The sequence below is a fragment of the Chiloscyllium plagiosum genome, chromosome 23 (genome assembly GCF_004010195.1).
Source record: "Chiloscyllium plagiosum isolate BGI_BamShark_2017 chromosome 23, ASM401019v2, whole genome shotgun sequence".
Taxonomy (NCBI): domain Eukaryota; kingdom Metazoa; phylum Chordata; class Chondrichthyes; order Orectolobiformes; family Hemiscylliidae; genus Chiloscyllium; species Chiloscyllium plagiosum.
This window is the reverse complement of record NC_057732.1, coordinates 21,766,797-21,784,374: the sequence shown is the minus strand read 5'-3', so window position 1 is coordinate 21,784,374 and position 17,578 is coordinate 21,766,797. Positions and strand designations below refer to the sequence as shown.

General features: G+C 39.6%; 1 protein-coding gene across 7 annotated transcripts in view; it reads right to left on the bottom strand.

Annotated features, from left to right (window-relative positions):
• Nucleotides 1-17,578, bottom strand: part of tbc1d22a (TBC1 domain family, member 22a) — a 402,297-nt gene that overhangs the window by 161,912 nt on the left and 222,807 nt on the right. The window contains exon 12 of one of the 7 annotated variants that reach the window (XM_043713712.1): nucleotides 5,453-5,490. The exons of the other annotated variants lie outside the window; for them this stretch is intronic. Within the exon in view, the coding sequence (XP_043569647.1) occupies nucleotides 5,468-5,490 (23 nt within the window). The 3' untranslated portion in view covers nucleotides 5,453-5,467. Of the gene's footprint in view, nucleotides 1-5,452; nucleotides 5,491-17,578 lie in introns of those variants that run through there. 7 annotated transcript variants of the gene reach the window in all.

The following is a 17,578-nucleotide window of genomic DNA, read 5'->3' as shown; positions in this document are numbered from 1 at the left end:
ACAACAATCACAATTGGTTGCCATAGAACTAGCTTTTCATTCCAGAATTTATTTTTCTTTTTATTGGATTCAAATTTTACCCATGATAATATATTAGTCTGGGGTGTTGGATTACTAGTTCAGTGACATTATCACTGCCTCCCCTCAAGGCAACAGGATAAATAAGGCAATAAAGTAACAAAGAAAGTAAAGACAGACAGAAAGACCTTTTGCTTGAATAAAGAAGGAAGAAAGACTGCTGCTAATGCAAATTCTAATCCCTTAGAAGATGATACACGGGAATTAATATTGGTTTACAAGGTCATGGCACAGACACGCGTAATATTTCTAAGGCAGAACTAGATAGATTTGTGATTGGCAAAGGAGACAACGGGTATAGAAGAGACATGTGAAAGTGGAGTTGAGGTCACAATCAGATCAGCTATGATCTATCAAATGGCAGAACAGACGTAACGAGCTGAGTGGCCCACCCCAGTTCCTAAGTGAAATATGCATATAAGCAAATGGTTTGTATCTGTTTTCTTTGTACATGACACTAAAAGCCTTCCAATAACATTGGAAAATCTGGGAATTAAAGAATTATAGAATCACAGAATCCCTACAGTAAGGAAGTAGGCCATTCTGCCCATAGAATCCACACTAACCATCTGAAGAACATCCCACCCAGACTCCAAAACCTATCCCTGTAACCCTGCACATCTTGTGGCTTATCCATATGATATACACATCCCTGGACTCTATGAGCAATTTAGTATGGCCAATCCACCTACTAGCACATCTTTAGACTGTGACAGGAAACCACAGCACCTGGAGAAAGCCCAAGTAGACATGGGACAATGTGCAAAATGAGGAGACTGAAATTGTACCTGGGTTCCTGGCAGTGTGAGACAGAAGTGCTAATCACTGAGATGCCCAAGAGGAAGGAACTTTAAATAATTATTGAAAGTATTTTGTAAATTAACAGGTCCAAAGCCTAACAAGTAGCCCATAGCCTACAATCTTACAAAAAGTAGCTGCTAAGGTAATGGATTCCTTGGTTACATGTTCTAAAATTCCATGGATTCGCAACAAGTACCAGAAAACCACAAATGCATTCAAAAGAGGAGACAGACATTAAGCAGGGAACTAGAGGCCAACTAGTAAATTATCTATCTAAAGGGTAGAAATATGAAAGACATTTACAAAATTGGAATCTTGAATTTAGGAAACCACAATCTTATAAAAACCAACATGGTCTTTATAAAAGAAAAGTATGTTTTGTTTATCTTTATGAGATCTTCGCATTGGGTAGTTGTCTTTGATTCACCCTACTCATTGCATCTTCAGTGTATTTGGCTTTCTAAAAGATGTTTGATAATGTGATCCATAAAAGTGCACAAGATAAGCCCCTTAAATGCTGAACTGATATATTAGAGAATGTTTTTTGTTAATTACCCAGTCAGGACAAAAGGATCATTTTCAGGATGAAAAACTATAAGCCATAGTGCACCATTAAAATTCAGTGTTGAGATCTCAAAAATTAACAATCTATATTACCAAAGAATCAGAGATATTATAACTAAATTTGCTGAGAATATGAAGACAGGTAGTAAAATAAGTTTTTGGGTGGACACAGAGTGAAAAAGAGATATGCACTGGTTAAGTAAATGGGCAAAAAAATCTGGCATAGAGTATTATGTGAGGAAATGTAAAGTTATCAATTTCAGAAGAAGTAAAGGATAACATCATTCCCGTGCAGACTTTTACAGTGTGCTGCAGTATAGAGAAATCAGGATGTCAGTCTGCATGGAAGAAAGTCAGCATGCAAGAATTTTGATCCTTATTGCAAGGGGGATTGAATATAAAAATAAAGAAACCTTGCTACACTTGCACAGACTTGTACTGAATAGTTATATCATTTGTACAGCACTACATACAGCTTTCGTCATTATACAGAACAGATATACTTGCACTGTGGGCAGTTTAGAGATCAAATAGTACAACATGCCCTTTTGCCTACCATGTCTAAAACTACCACAATGCCATTTTAAATTAATCCCATCTGCTGCACATAGTCCATGTTTCTTTCTTCCCTGCCAAAGCTTCACTCAATTTTTTGGGGGGAGGGGGAGCAAAGGAAAATGTCTTATGATAAAACATTGAGCAGATTGGGCACATACCATTAAAGAATGAAGGGTGATTTTATTGAAGTGTTTAATGTTGCAGAGGAGGCCTTGATAGGGTCCGACGATGTTTCCCCGATTCAAGAATACGCACTGGAGTGACAGTTTCATAACAGGGGATTATCCATTTAAGACAGAAATTACGATGAATTCCTTCTCTTGGCTGCTCGTGAATTTTGGGAATTCTCCACAGAAAAAATGTTGACACTGAGGTAGATAGATTTATGAACTTTAGGGGAATCAAAAGCTACAGGCAGCAAAGTAGAGATCAGATCAGTCATGATCTTATTGGCTGGCAGTGAAGGCCTAAGGGGCTGTATGCCCTACACCTTTCCTTCTTTTTGTTTTACATTTTCTCTATCAGTTGCTAATATGAAAATTCAGGCATATAAACTGAGTATTTTGAAATCCTAAGAGCAACTCTCAATCAACATTGTTGCACATGGGTAAACATTCCGACCTCCAGTTTCGCCAATCGTAACTCCGTCCAAGTGTTCATGCTCATCTAATTATTCTCACATTTACCAGAGTTCTGAAACATCCTGTTCTTTCGCAATGTAATCTATAAATGAACCCAACAGGTTATGTCACCTGTATTCATAATCTTGCATACTGTGAATGTTAAAATTATTTTACAACCATGTTCCTGTCTAAACAGATCAATCCTACTTCAAATTGAAGCTATAAGCAAATAATTTTAGCAGCAACATCCTTTTCATTTAATTGGGAGTCCCAGGTGAGTTTAATAAGATTTGAAAATTTGCATTAACTGACCTTTCAGGTTTAAATAAATACAAACCATGATTAATTGGACACATTTCAGGACGAATAAATGACCGCAAATGACTTTATGATTACACATGAAAGTGAAGCATTTAACACAACTAAAAACTAATTAGATGTGTGTATTGCTGAGTTCTTTCAAAATCAGTGAACACAATGCATCAATTAATTTAATGCAGTACTAAAATTATTAAATGTCCACTGGGAACTAAATGAGATGCTTTATTTACTGAGTTTGAAATATTAAATTCTATCAAACAGCTATTTCCATTTGTATGGTCTAAAATGTTATGTCTGTACTTTATGTCAACACATTTCACACAATAACATCTCTCATTGCGATGGCATCAGCAGATGCAAAAGCTGGACAGATATTCTACGTGTGATATCAAGGATCAACCAACATTCAAAAGTGTATACATCAACTTTTCTAAATAATACTGTTTCCATGTTTCGACATTCTGGGTTGCACACAAAAGTCGTGACTGCAATGTCATAATATGTCGAAGCAAAAGTAGGCAATTTAGCCCATTGAGAATAATCTGCTATTCAATGAGATCATTGATGATCAGATAATCCTCAGCTCCAGTTTTCTACGTTTTCCCCATGGCCTCTATGTTCATTACTGATTAAAAATCTGTCCATCACAACCTTGAAATCACTTAACAACCGTGCCTGAACAGCTTTCTGTGGTAAATAATTGCACAGATTCTGTATTATCGGCAACAAGAAATTCCTCATCTGTATCCTAATTCGCTGACCTCTTACTCCAAGATAACACCTACTGGTACCTCAGTGAGGAAACAACCTATCTGTATCTACCCTGTCAAGCCTCTGAAGAGTCATGTGTGTTTCAATAAAGTCACTTCTCATTCTTCTAAACACTAATGAGTACAGACCCAATTTACTCAACCTATCATTGGATATTCCTCCAAACCTGGGAGAAACCTAATGAATCCACTCTGGATTGTCTCCAATCTTTCCTTGGATATGGGGACAAAGATTTTTCCAGCTGTGGTCGAACTAGTACCTTTCGGAGTTTTAGCAAGAATTCACTACTTTTATACCCCAATAAACTCTAAATAAAGGCCAAGCTACTTGGCTATGAAAAATGTTTCAAGAAGTCAACTTTGATATTTTTGAAAAAAGCCACATTTTATCAAAGCTTTGTCTTGCATTCAGTAGGAAAATTTGCAATAAGTACCAATGCACAGGGAAAATAACACTCTATACTGTTTGAGAACAGAATGTAGATTGCTGGACAAGTGAACTCTGATTGGCGTTGCCAAAGAGAAGGCACAAGTTAGATAACTGACAGCTAACTGCCTATCTCTGCTTAAACTTAAACCACCCAGAGTGATTCCAGTTAGTCAAGGCATTGCCCTGAAAAATGAAACAAAGAATGGATATCGTTTATTTTGTTCAGCAGACAGGCACAATATGTGTACATTCTTTGTGTACATTCAATGATTGGATAGCATTTACTACATGATTCTGATTGTGTTAAGAAGTATACTGCGAATCAAGTTAAAATTGAGAGTTGGGAATGCAGTGTGGCACATCAGCTTGCACTAAAAGCTACAGATATTAATACTGCAAACGTCAAGGCACGACGTTTGCAGTATTAATATCTGTAGCTTTTAGTGCAAGCTGATGTGCCACACTGCATTCCCAACTCTCAATTTTAACTTGATTCGCAGTATACTTCTTAACACAATCAGAATCATGTAGTAAATGCTATCCAATCATTGAATTTTATCTAACATTGGATACTGTTTAGAGTTTTGCAAGCACAGGCTGACATATGCATCACCCAACAATTTACTGCCTATACTCAAGTTCGATAAGCTCTTTCTTTTTCAGTTTGCTTTTAAGCAAGGCTGTCTATCAGTCAGCCCGAAACGTCATTTCTCCTGTTCCTTGATGCTGCCTGACCTGCTGCGCTTTTCCAGCAACACATTTTCAGCTCGTGTCTATCAGATATACAAGTTTGTGGTTTGACATGTACTGAAAGCTATAGACCTTGTTCTTTGCAGACAGGCAGAACACGTATACACGTTGCTCATGTATTAGCTATGTAGAATAGATGATAAGCATTTGTTGGTTCATTTCACTAGACCAGAGTCAGCTTGCCTTGTTTAAATTTAAATAAAGATTGTCAGTTGTCAGTCATCATTTAGTTGGTGCATTATCCTTGGCAATACCTTTATCAATCAGAGTCCATGTACTAATCAGTCAGAATTCGCTTCTCATTCAGTGTAAAATGGTGTTTTTCCTATACACTTATTTCTAGTGAATAATCCTGATGAATGCAAGACAAAAAAATTCAATAGAACATTTTTTCAAGTAAAATTTAACATCAACTTTTATTTAGTCAAGGAACAATATTGTTCAGTATCAATTCTCCAGTCACTGAAAAATCAACAGCTGGAAGTCCATTTCTGAAGGAAGAGAGCATCCTGCTCTGTGGTAAAATTTCTAATCGTCAATTGCACAGATACAGAAGAAATCCATAATCCACATCACACTGTATTTGAGAGAGAAACTATGGAAAAAGTTAACAACCATTTTAGCATTGAGAGTAAAGTCAAAATTCAAAAAATATTAAAGGGAAGTATTGCAAAAAGTTATACAATGGAACTTATCACAGTTTAGTTTATTCTATGCATGAGGAAGACCTGAGAATGTAACTCGTGAAATAATGAAATGATAATCTGTGAAATTCAGTATGTTTGTTTTGTGCATAATGGAAATAATTTTGTTTGAAAAACATTCAAGAATCCTAAAAGGCATTAACCATCATCATTGATGATTTGCTAAGTTTATTAGTGAAAACTAAGTCTATCAGATGTGAAACCAGTTTAACTCAACTCTGATTCATTAGGAGAAAGTGAGGACTGCAGATGCTGGATATCAGAGTTGAGTGTGTGTTGCCAGGAAAGCACAGCAGATCAGGCAGCAGCCGAGGAGCAGGAGATTTGATGTTTCAAGTATAACACCTTCACCAGGAACACACTCTTGACTCTGATTCATTAGTCAAAACAACAGCAGTGGTGGTTTTCTTTTGGCGGGGGAGGGGACGGAAATGATATCTGGTTCAATCCTCAAGACAATACCAGATTTAGCAGTCACTATTCACTGTCCAAAATATACATTGTAAATCATATTCTCACTTCTGTATCTCCAATTCTTTGATCAGATTCCCGAACTTCACCTCTACATAAATTCAAAATCATTCAGATACTGGCACTTTATTCCCTCTCAATGACCAACCATTTTCCTGCTAACCATCACACTGTTTTACCAATTCCATGTGCAATAACTTATTAATCACTCCATTGGCTATTACAATAGACACTACCACCAAAATATCCAACGCCAATTCCAATGTGTATATCCTCATATTTCCAATTCAAGCCTTCTGAAGATTGCACACACTCCCATCCTGCTTAGATCACTGACTATGCTTTCAAAAGTGTCCTCACTCTTCAAGTGTTTCTCCATTAAATCCCTCTTCTCGTTTCTCACCCTGCCTTCACACGCCTCCCAAATCCTGTACCTTAAATCACTCTTTCAGTTATCTCCCCCACCTCTTCTACGGCATGGTGTCATTTTCTCCTCCTTGGGGAATGTCCCAAGCCACTTGAAGATCCAACATATATGCAAATAGTTATTGACAAAACTGTTGCAATATAATAGAGACCTCTCAGTTCTTGACAGTGGAGCCACATGTTAAGAAATGAGTCAACACTTTCCAAAAAGGACTGTAGGGAAGAAAATCAGGCAAAGGAAAGCAAAGGGTAATTGACAGCAACAAGCATTTTGTGCATGCTGTTTGTGAAGTTTAGAAAATACTAAACTGTTGAATTACAAGAACCATGAATGCAAGAAGAATTGTTCCATCCATATGTAAATCTTGATTCTTTTATGATAATTGTATTTTGGTACAGAAAAAAAAATACACTTTGACATTTGTCACCAATCCTTCAATAGCCAGAGGACTCTCTTGTCCGACTAGTTTAGTTGTTCAAACATCTTGTTGCAAAAAATTACCAAACAGAGAACTGTTCAATAATTATCATATTAAAACCTAAGTAGACATTAATGTTAACTACTCTGCTTATAGTACTTTCACAAGAGTTTCTGAAAAATGTGCAATAAAAATTACTTAATAATTGTATGGCAGACTGGATGTTGTACTGTAGGTTAAAAGTAGTTAACTATCAATCTAAGTTTTAATTAACTTCAACATTAGCAGATTGTTCAATAGACTTTCGAATTTAAATTAACTTATTAGAATGCATAACGATCAGGAAATCATGCATACTCCAAAACCAATCAGAATATATTATTTTTTAAGCTACCTTGCAATTTATAATTTTAGATGTCTCATAAGAGATTACTGCAAAACTTTCAATCTTGAAAAATTAAATGAAGGAAGTACAATAATTTCAAAGTCCAATGATTTGTCACTTTTATTAAATGTAATAAATGAAACACTGTGAAAGGTCTTCCAAATGGAACTTAAAATAGTTCTGTAACCATCAGTGTTAACATATTTACCTGCTGATTTAGTATGAGTAACAGAATTAGAAATGTCTTTGCCTGTCAACTCAATATACAATAGTAAAAGCTTAGTTAGCTTCCCAGTTGGAATTAAAAGCAAGATTAATGATCAACTTTCTGACCACAACTTTCTGACCACAAAATAATTCCAAAGCTTCAATTTTTATTTAGCACATATATGCTCAAGTCTCCTTCAAAATCACATTTGCTTTCTCTCCGCAAAGTTTTTTTTTGAAGGAAAGCTTTTAATTTCTGGTTATCTCAGGCTCATGAGATTCAAATCAACAACTCAGAGCTTTAACCTATAGTCCTGAGGCTGCTCCTATTGCAACAACCTAGCCCAGCTTCTCTGCCAGAATATCCCCAAAACACGACTGCTACTATGCACAAGAAAAGGGCAGCAGATGCAAGGGAACACCTTAAGTGACATATCAAACAAATATATTCAAGATGGAGCATGAGCATTAAAGTCCATCCATTGTTGGGTCAAGAACCTGGAATTCCCCACTGAACAATGCTGCGCTCACACACTCACCACATAAATTACTGTGCTTCGGGAAAGAGTTCACTGCTACCTTCTCAGAGCAAGAAGGGATTGGCCTAAATGTCAGCCTTCCCAATAATGCCCACAGCCCAAAAGTTCAAAAGAAAGCAAAAAGATACCAAAATCATTTTAAAACCCTTTGCAAGCATTTGTTCTTAATGTCTGCCACACATAATTCAGTGTTGACTTTTCAGCTTCAAGTACACTTTTGCAAAATTAAACAACATTAAGTAGTAATTAATAGATTAACAAATTACCTAGATCTTTTATAACCACAAAGGACAATGAAATCACTTAAGGTGTGGGCATCCTCTAATAACAAGGAGACTACAACTAACCAAGAAAATAACTCAAATAGTCAGAAAGTGGTCGTCATTTCAACTGTTTTTAAAGAAACAAGGCAATGCACTAACAGGGGAGGAACATTATTCTATGCTTCAGCTCAAATTAGCAATGCACCTTCAGGTGTGTGTGCAACCTGCAGCAATTTTCTTTTATATTCACCTCTTGCCGAATTTTTTTGAATGTCAAAAGCTAACTAAAAGTTTGTAACTTCATTGTTCACATCTTTATAACTTTTTTTTAGTACATCCTGGAAAGTGAATATTCTTCTTCCTCACAGCCCTGCCACGACCTCCACACACTCCTCACCACCTACCCCAACTCCAGAGTACTCCACGGAATGTATTTTCAAACATTTCATTTCACAAACACAATACAAGCAGCACAATGAGTTGCGGCAGATGAAAAACCTTGTTATGAAGAAGCAAATTTCATTTACTTTGAAATATTGCCAACGGCGAGTCAATACAATGGAATATGACAGTTCTCCAGTCAAGTACAGTGATATAAAACCCTGTGGTCCTGATATTCCAATGCCGGATGGTCATTGGAGCAGTGCAAATTAGAATTAGGCATCAGGATCATGTGGAATTTCCAACGTAATGGACTCCATGGAAATTGCCATAAAAAGGAAAATTCTAATGGGCAATTCCTTTACTTCTGGGAACCTCCAAAACAAAGAATTCAGAGGGGTATAACTCACTTAAGATTAAGAGTCATTCTGGACAAAAAAAAAACAGAATTGAACACTTAGCATAATTCCCAAGTAACAATTAAATTAAACCCCAAACTCATCATTGACTACATCCATCCTGCCAGGCCAGCCATCCACCTCACCTTAACCTGGCCCACCTAGACCACATTCTGATATGTGCCCGAAACGTCGAATCTTCTGTTCCCTAGATGCTGCCTGACCTGCTGTGCTGTTCCAGCAATAAAGTTTCAGCTTTGACCTCCAGCATCTGCAGACCTCACTTTCTCCACCTAGACCCAATACTTGCCCTGCCCCTGCGTGGATCCTCACCAGCATCCCCTGCACATCATAGCCAACAGAACTTCCCAATCCAGCAGCCCCCATTTTCCACTTGCCCCCACTTTCTCCAAGCACAGCCCCAATCTAAACTCAAAACTATTCCAACAGAATTCAGAATATCTGGGCAACTGGTCATTTAAAATAGGCATTGTGAAAAATTTACCATTGAAGCTTTATTGCAATGCTTGAATCAAATTAATTTTGCTTCTGACTTGAAACCATCCCTCATCCTTTGTTTTGGAGGCCATTATATTTCTGAGAAGTACTTGGCCATCTTTGCAATTCTTTTTTATGGAAAAATTGTTAACTTTAAATTTCATGGTTAAAAGCATGGTGTATCCCAGGGTTAAAGATAATCCTATGCTGCTAGATCGAGTGAATCCCGAGAAAAGTATAAAGGCAGTCGGAGTATACTTAAGGGGGAAATCAGGAGGGCAAAAAGGGGACATGGGAAAGATTTGGCAAATAGGGTTAAGGATACCCAAGACCCAATATACCACGACAATGAACAACCAGAACTGGCAATCGGAAGCAGCAGGAACAGAACCAAATAAATTCCAGAACACAGTTGCACAGCGCTTCACAGGAGGCTCCAAAGCACTGAAATGTCACCTAGACAGGGGGCGAAACATCTGGAAATCAACTTCCTGGCTCGGTGAACATACCCACAACAGGGTTAAGGAGTATCAAAAGGGATTCCACAAATACATAAATGTCAAAAGGACATAGGGAGAGTACAGGGCACTTAAAGATCAGCAACGCCACCCATGTGTGGCATGGCAGGAGATGGGATGTATACTAACTGAGTATTTTGCATCAGTGTTCACTGTGAGGAAGGATACAGAAGAGAGAGAATGTGGGGACATAAATACTGACATCTTGACAAATGCCCATATTACAGAAGTAGAGATGCTGGATAGCTTAAAATGCATAAGGGTGGATAAATCCCTGGGACTTGATCGGGTGTACCTGAAAACTCTTATAGAGAGCTAGAGAAGTGATTGCTGGTGCCTTTGCTAACATATTTGTATCATCAATAGCCACAGGCAAGGTGTCGCAAGACTGGAGGTTGACTAACGTGGTGCTACTATTTAAGAACGGTGTTAAGGAAAGCCAGGGAACTATACACCAGTGAGCCTGACATAAGGGCTGGGCAAGTTGTTGGAGGGAATCCTCAGAGACATGACTTACAGATATTTCGAAAGGTAAGGACAGATTGTTCCATGGTAAAGGCACTATAGACATGTGGAGGCTGTTTAAGGAACAGTTGTTGCGAGTGATGAATAAATATGTCCCTCTGAGACAGGCAAGAAAGGGTAAGATAAAGGAACCTTGGACGACAGGAGCTTCTCGTCAAAAGGAAGAAGGTAGCTTACATAAGGTGGAGGAAGCTAGGGTTAAGCTCAGCTCTAGAGGATTTCAGGCAGGCGAGGAAGGAGCTCAAAAATGGTCTGAGGAGATCCAGGAGAGGGCACGAGAAAGGCTTGGCAGAATGGATTAGGGAGAACACAAAGGCACTTTACACTTATGTGAGGAATAAGAGAATGGTCAAAGAAAGAGTAGGGCCGATCAGGAAGAGCATAGGGAACTTGTGTGTGGAGGCTGAGGAGGTAGGGGAAGCCCGAAATGAACTAAAGAAAAGGACCTTGTAGTGAATGAAACCATTGAGGAGCAGGTAAGCATGCTGGAACAGATAGAGATTGAGGAAGCTGATGTGCTGAACATTTTGACAAACATTAAGATTGACAAGTCGCCAGGGCCAGACCAGATTTGTCCTCAGCTGCTTTGGGAAGTGAGAAATGTGATTGCTTCGCTGCTTGCGAAGATCCTTACATCCTCGCTCTCCACTGGAGTCGTACCTGAGGACTGGAGGGAGGCAAATATAATTCCTCTCTTCAAGAAAGGAAATAGGGAAATCCCCGGCAATTACAGACCAGACACTCTCACGTCTGTCGTCTGTAAGGTGTTAGAAAGGATTCTAAGGGACAGGAATTATGACCATCTGGAAGAGCATGGCTTGAGTGGTAGTAGAAGGAATATATTCTGCCTGGAAGTCTGTTGTGAGTGGTGTTCCACAGGGCTCTGTTCTTGGGCCTCTACTGTTTGTAATTTTTATTAATGACTTGGATGAGGGGATTGAAGGATGGGTCAGCAAGTTTGCAGACGACACAAAAGTTGGAGGTGTCGTTGACAGTATAGAGGGCTGTTATAGGCTGTAGCGGAACATTGACAGGATGCAGAGATGGGCTGAGAGGTGGCAGATGGAGTTCAACCTGGACAAATGGGAGGTGATGCATTTTGGAAGGTCGAATTTGAAAGCTGAGTACAGGATTAAGGATAGGATTCTTGGCAGTGTGGAGGAACAGAGGGATCTTGGTGTGGAGGAACAGAGGGATCTTGGTGTGGAGGAACAGAGGGATCTCGGTGTGCAGGTACATAGATCCCTTAAAATGGCCACCCAAGTGGACAGGGTTGTTAAGAAAGCATATGGTGTTTTGGCTTTCATTAACGGTGGATTGAGTTTAAGAGTCGTGAGATCCTGTTGCAGCTCTATAAAACTTTGGTTAGACCGCACTTGGAATACTGCGTCCAGTTCTGGTCGTCCTATTATAGGAAAGATGTGGATGCTTTGGAGAGTGTTCAGAGGAGGTTTACCAGGATGCTGCCTGGACTGGAGGGCTTATCTTATGGAGAGAGAGGTTGACTGAGCTCGGACTTCTTTCATTGGAGAAAAGGAGGATGAGAGGGGACCTAATTGAAGTATACAAGATATTGAGAGGCATAGAGAGAGTCAATAGCCAGAGACTATTTCCCAGGGCAGAAACGGCTAACACGAAGGGTCATAGTTTTAAGCTGGTTGGAGGAAAGTATAGAGAGGATGTCAGAGGTGGGTTCTTTACAGAGAGTTGTGAGAGCATGGAATGCATTGCCAGCAGCAGTTGTGGAAGCGAGGTCATTGGGGATATTTAAGAGACTGCTGGACATGCATATGGTCACAGAAATTTGAGGGTGCATACATGAGGATCAATGGTCGGCACAACATTGTGGGCTGGAGGGCCTGTTCTGTGCTGTATTGTTCTATGTTCTAGATTAGGGATAGTCAACGTGGCTTTGAGCATGGGAAATCGTGTTTCACTAACTTGAGTTTTTTGAAGTTGTAATGAAGGAGATTGGTAACGGCAGAGAGGTGGATGTGATCTTATGGACTTCAGTAAAGCTTTCGACAAGGTTCTTCATAGTAGATCACATGTAACACAGGGAGAAGTAGATATGTGGATCCAGAACTGGCTCGAAGATAGAAGACATAGGGTAGTGGTGGCGGGTTGCTTGTCAGACTGGAGGCCTGTGACCAGCGGTGTATGACAAGGATTGGTTCTGGGTTTGCTGCTTTTTGTCATTTATATAAATAACTTGGATGTGAACAGAGGAGATATTGTTAATAAGTTTGCAGATGACACCAAAACTGAATGTGTACTGGACAGTGAAGAAGGGTGCCTCAAAATATAACAGGATCTTGGTTAGATGGGCCAATAGCCAAGGAGTGGCTGATGGAGTTTAATTTATATAAATGTGAGGTGCTGCATTTTTGAAAGACAAATCAGGGTAGGACTTCAACACTTAATTGTAAGTGTTGGTGAAAAAAGAGACCTTGAGTGCAGATTCATAGATACTTGAAAGTGGAGTCGCAGGTAGGTGGGATAGTGATGACAGCGTATGGTATGCTTGCCTTCATTGGTCAGTGCATTGAGTATATGAGTTAGGAGGTCATATTGTGGCTGTACAGGGCATTGGTTTGGGCACTTTTGGAATATTATGTGCAATTTTGGTCTCCCTGCTATAGGAAGCATGTTGTGAAACTTGAAACGGATCAGAAAAGATTTACAAGAATGTTGCCAGGGTGGAAGGTTTGAGCTATAGGGATAGACTAACGAGGCTTGGCAATTTTCCCTGGAGTGTCAGAGGCTGGGGGATGACCTTAGAGGTTTATAAAATCATGAGGAACATGGACTAGGTTCATAGATAAGGACTGTTGCCCGAGTGGGGGAGTCCAAAGCTAGAGGGCACAAGTTTAGAGGTGTATTATGGACTGGGCCACACCCCTTCAAAACATTTCTAGAAGGTAGTCCAGACCCTAACTTTTCCAGTTATTTTAAGCAGGTGTAGGGTGGATACTCCAGGAATGATGCAGCTGGCCCAACTACTCCGTTTTAAACAAAACAGAATTTATTTATACACGAAGAAAAGAAAACCAAATTTAGAACAAGCTAACTATTTGAAAACCCAACTGACATGAAAATGCAACTTAACCAAGAGCTGTTCCAAATATCTGCAACATCCCAGAAACACCCCTTGGCAAAAAAGGTAAATTCAAACACAGATTCTTAGAGGAGAGGGATTGCAGAGAGAATGAAGATCAGCATGCAGCTTTGGGTCCAGCAGCCTCAAAAACTGACTGCTTGCTAAAACCAAACCAAACCATGAACTGGGAGATCTGACCACTCCCCTTTCATTGTACAAGTGTTTGAAAAGAACGACAAAAGCCTTCTCAAATAGATATTTCCAGACACATCAGAATTTCTGCCTTTACGACCCCTTTTGAAAAAAACCAAGGGCACTTTAACCTTGTTCAAGGATCGGTATTGTCACAGGTGAGAGGGAAAAGATTTGAAAGGGACCTAAGGGGCAGTTTTTTCACACAGAGGGTGGTGCATGACTGCAATGAGCTGATCCGAAAATGTGAACCTTTCCCCCTGCACCAGCTGCTCCCATCAGGTTTCTCCAAGGTCAGCTGTAAGTTTTGTTCTTTGTTAATTTTTTTTAAGATAAACTCAGATGTCGAGAGATACTTGAAGTCAAACAGCAGAGGCACTGGACGTGCAGATTCACTGCTGGGTCAGACAGTTGTGTCGGATTCTTTCTTGTTCGAACAGCTTCCCTTGTGGTGTCCGACTTTGTCACTCTTCCTCCTTTTTAAAGTGCCGTTCTTTCGATCTTTTTTTCCCCAAAGTTCCCAAACAATGCAACAGCTTATACAAACAGTCATTGGAATTCGAGAAAATCAGCTCCAACACTGAAAATACCTCAAATAAGGAGCAGCTCTTATGACCACAAATTTTTTTCCCCAGCCTCTATCTTGGATTACCCAGAATTGTTCAAGCAATTAGGAGCCAATTGAGGTTTTGGACATGGCAAGCAAAAATAAATAAGCGGTGTTTCTTTTTGCTTTAGTGTACACAATGGAAAACGTCAAAAGAAGAGAACAATAGACCCATGCACAGTTAACCAGTGTTGTAAACTTAATACATTCTATAATATTTGTGGAAACATATTTGTATTTGTTGTAGGTCCTGTCACAATCAAAGCTAGTAAATGTTTAAACTGATACTCAATTTCTACCCACAATTTAAGTAGAAGGTTTAAGTTAATTACAATTTGTAGTGAATGTCAAAATCTTACACCACCTTTTGTCTCTGCACTAAACTGTCACATGTGCCAAGCTCCCGACGCATTGCTGATCTCCCTATAAACTCCCACTTTGACATCTGACAGCTCTTTAAGGCCAAGTGACAGTCCTGTTCCATGTACAGATCTCGCAGTGAAGAAATTAGCAAAGGCTTGTTGATAAAGCTGCGATTACACTGAGCATGGTTACAACCCCACAATTTTTGTCAACAAGGTTTCAAATTCCTGTTTGTTTGATCCTGAGTAATTATTAACAAAGAAACAGTGAAGAGGAAGCATTGCATTCAGATGAATAAAAACTAATTACTTTTCAGATTTATTTATTCCTTTATGTTATTTGGCTTTCCAAATCATGAATTGAGGCTGATTTTTCAAGTTTTGTCTAAACTCAGCTGAGGCAGTGATTTACTTGCACTTGATAGAAAGCTGTTGGCAGAGATCCTATGGAACTCCAGTTCATTGCTCCTGGGAAAGTGAAAGCTTCTCCTTGATGCACAATGATCTATTAAGTATGGCATGATTACAGTCAATCTGCCACCATAAACTATCAATTTTAGATTAGATTACTTACAGTGTCGAAACAGGCCCTTCGAAGAGCAACCCACCCAGACCCATTCCCCTACATTTACCCCTTCACCTAACACTACGGGCAATTTAACATGGCCAATTCACCTAACCTGCACATCTTTGGACTGTGAGAGGAACCCAGAGCACCCGGAGGATACCAGACAGACAGAGGGAGAATGTGCAAACTCCACACAGACAGTTGCCCAAGGCGGGAATTGAACCCGGGTCTCTGGCGCTGTGAGGCAGCAGTGCTAACCACTGTGCCACCATGCTTGATGAGAAAATAAGTGGTAGATGGAGTTTAATTTAGATAAATGCGAGGTGCTGCATTTTAGAAAAGCAGATTAGAGCAGGACTTATACTCTTATTGATAAGGTCCTCGGGAGTGTTGCTGAACAGAAAGAACTTGGAGTGCAGGTTCATAGTCCCTTGAAAGTAGAGTCGCAGGTAGATTGGATAGTGAAGGTGTTGGATATGCTTTCCTTTATTGGTCAGAGCATGGAGTATAGGAGTTGGGAAGTCATATTGCAGCTGTACAGGACATTGATTTGGCCACTTATAGAATATTGCATGCATTTCTGGTCTCCCTCCTATAGGAAGGATGTTGTGAAACTTGAAAGGGTTCAGAAAAGATTTACAAGGATATTGCCAGGGTTGGAGGATTTGAGCTATAGGTACAGGAGGAATAGGCTGGGCCTGTTTTCCCTGGAGCGTCAGAGGCTATGGGGTGACCTCATGTTTATAAAATCATGAGCGGCATTGACAGGGTAAATAGAGCAGGTATTTTCCCTGGGTTGGGTGAATCCAAAACAAGAGGGCCTAGGTTTAGGGTGAGAGGGGAAAAGACATAAAAGGGAGCTAAGGGGCAACATTTTCACACAGAGGGTGGTGCCTGTATGGAATGAGCTGCCAGTGGAAGTGGTGGAGGCTAGTACAATTACAATATTTAAAAAGCATCTGGATGGGTATATGAATAGGAAGGGTTTGGAGGGATATGGGCCAAGTGTTCACAAATGGGACGAGATTAGGTTAGGATATCTGGTCGGCATGAGTGAGTTGGACCAAAGGGTCTGTTTTTATGCTGTACATCGGTATGACTCTATGTATGTGTAATGAAAAATGTCTGGTAATGATACAATCAAGATTGCATTCAGATCGATAGCATGGCTTCAGGCTGCCTTCAATCTGTCATAAAAAAGCTTTATGTGGAAGACAACCATTAACAACAGGAAAGGATAGTATGAAAACAGATTTTTTTTCAAGGGTACAAATATTTCATAAGTATTGACAATAGCACATCACAATCACAAACTGGCAAAGCATTTTATTAAAAAGAATGAATTTGATGATGTTCATCAAGCCTCCTGGATTTGCAAAGGAATGCATTATTGCATGTTTACCCAAAACTAAGAAAGCATTTTCTTTTGGTCTGAATCAGCAAATCATGTGCTTCTAACAGTCTTTCTTGATGAGAACCCAGTTAGAAAACAGAATTATTGAAAGATAAATAGATCCACCAACCTCGATTTAGTTAGTATGAGACCACACTATCAAATTCCATACTTATTTAGTTACAACTGCTTTCTTTTTATTCATGAATAAGGGCATCACTGGTGAGATGAGCATTTATGCCTGTCATTAATTGCTTCTGAGGAAGTGGTCATGAGCTGTTTTCTTAAGTCACTGATACTACAATGCTGGTAGGAAGGGAATTGCAAGATTTTGACCTTGTGACAGTGAGGAAACAGCAATGTAGTTCCAAACGAATATCAAGTGTGATTTGAGCAGAACTTGCAAGTGATGGCACTCCAATGCACCTGCTGTCCGAGATTTTCTGGGTGATCAAGGTTCCAAGTTTGGATGGTGACAGCTGAAGGTAACAGCTGAACAGAAGTAATCCAACTTACTTATGTTTCACTTGAAATGTTATGATCTAAAACATAGGATACACGAACACCAGCTAGACACAAAAAGTCACAACCCTCTTTCCCTCGTAGCCCTACACACGGAGGAAAAAAAACCCACCATTTCGACTGAGACAACACATCTATCCTGGGACAGGCTAAGCAAAGACATGCCAGAGAATTCCTAGAGGCCTGGCACTCCAACCACAATGCC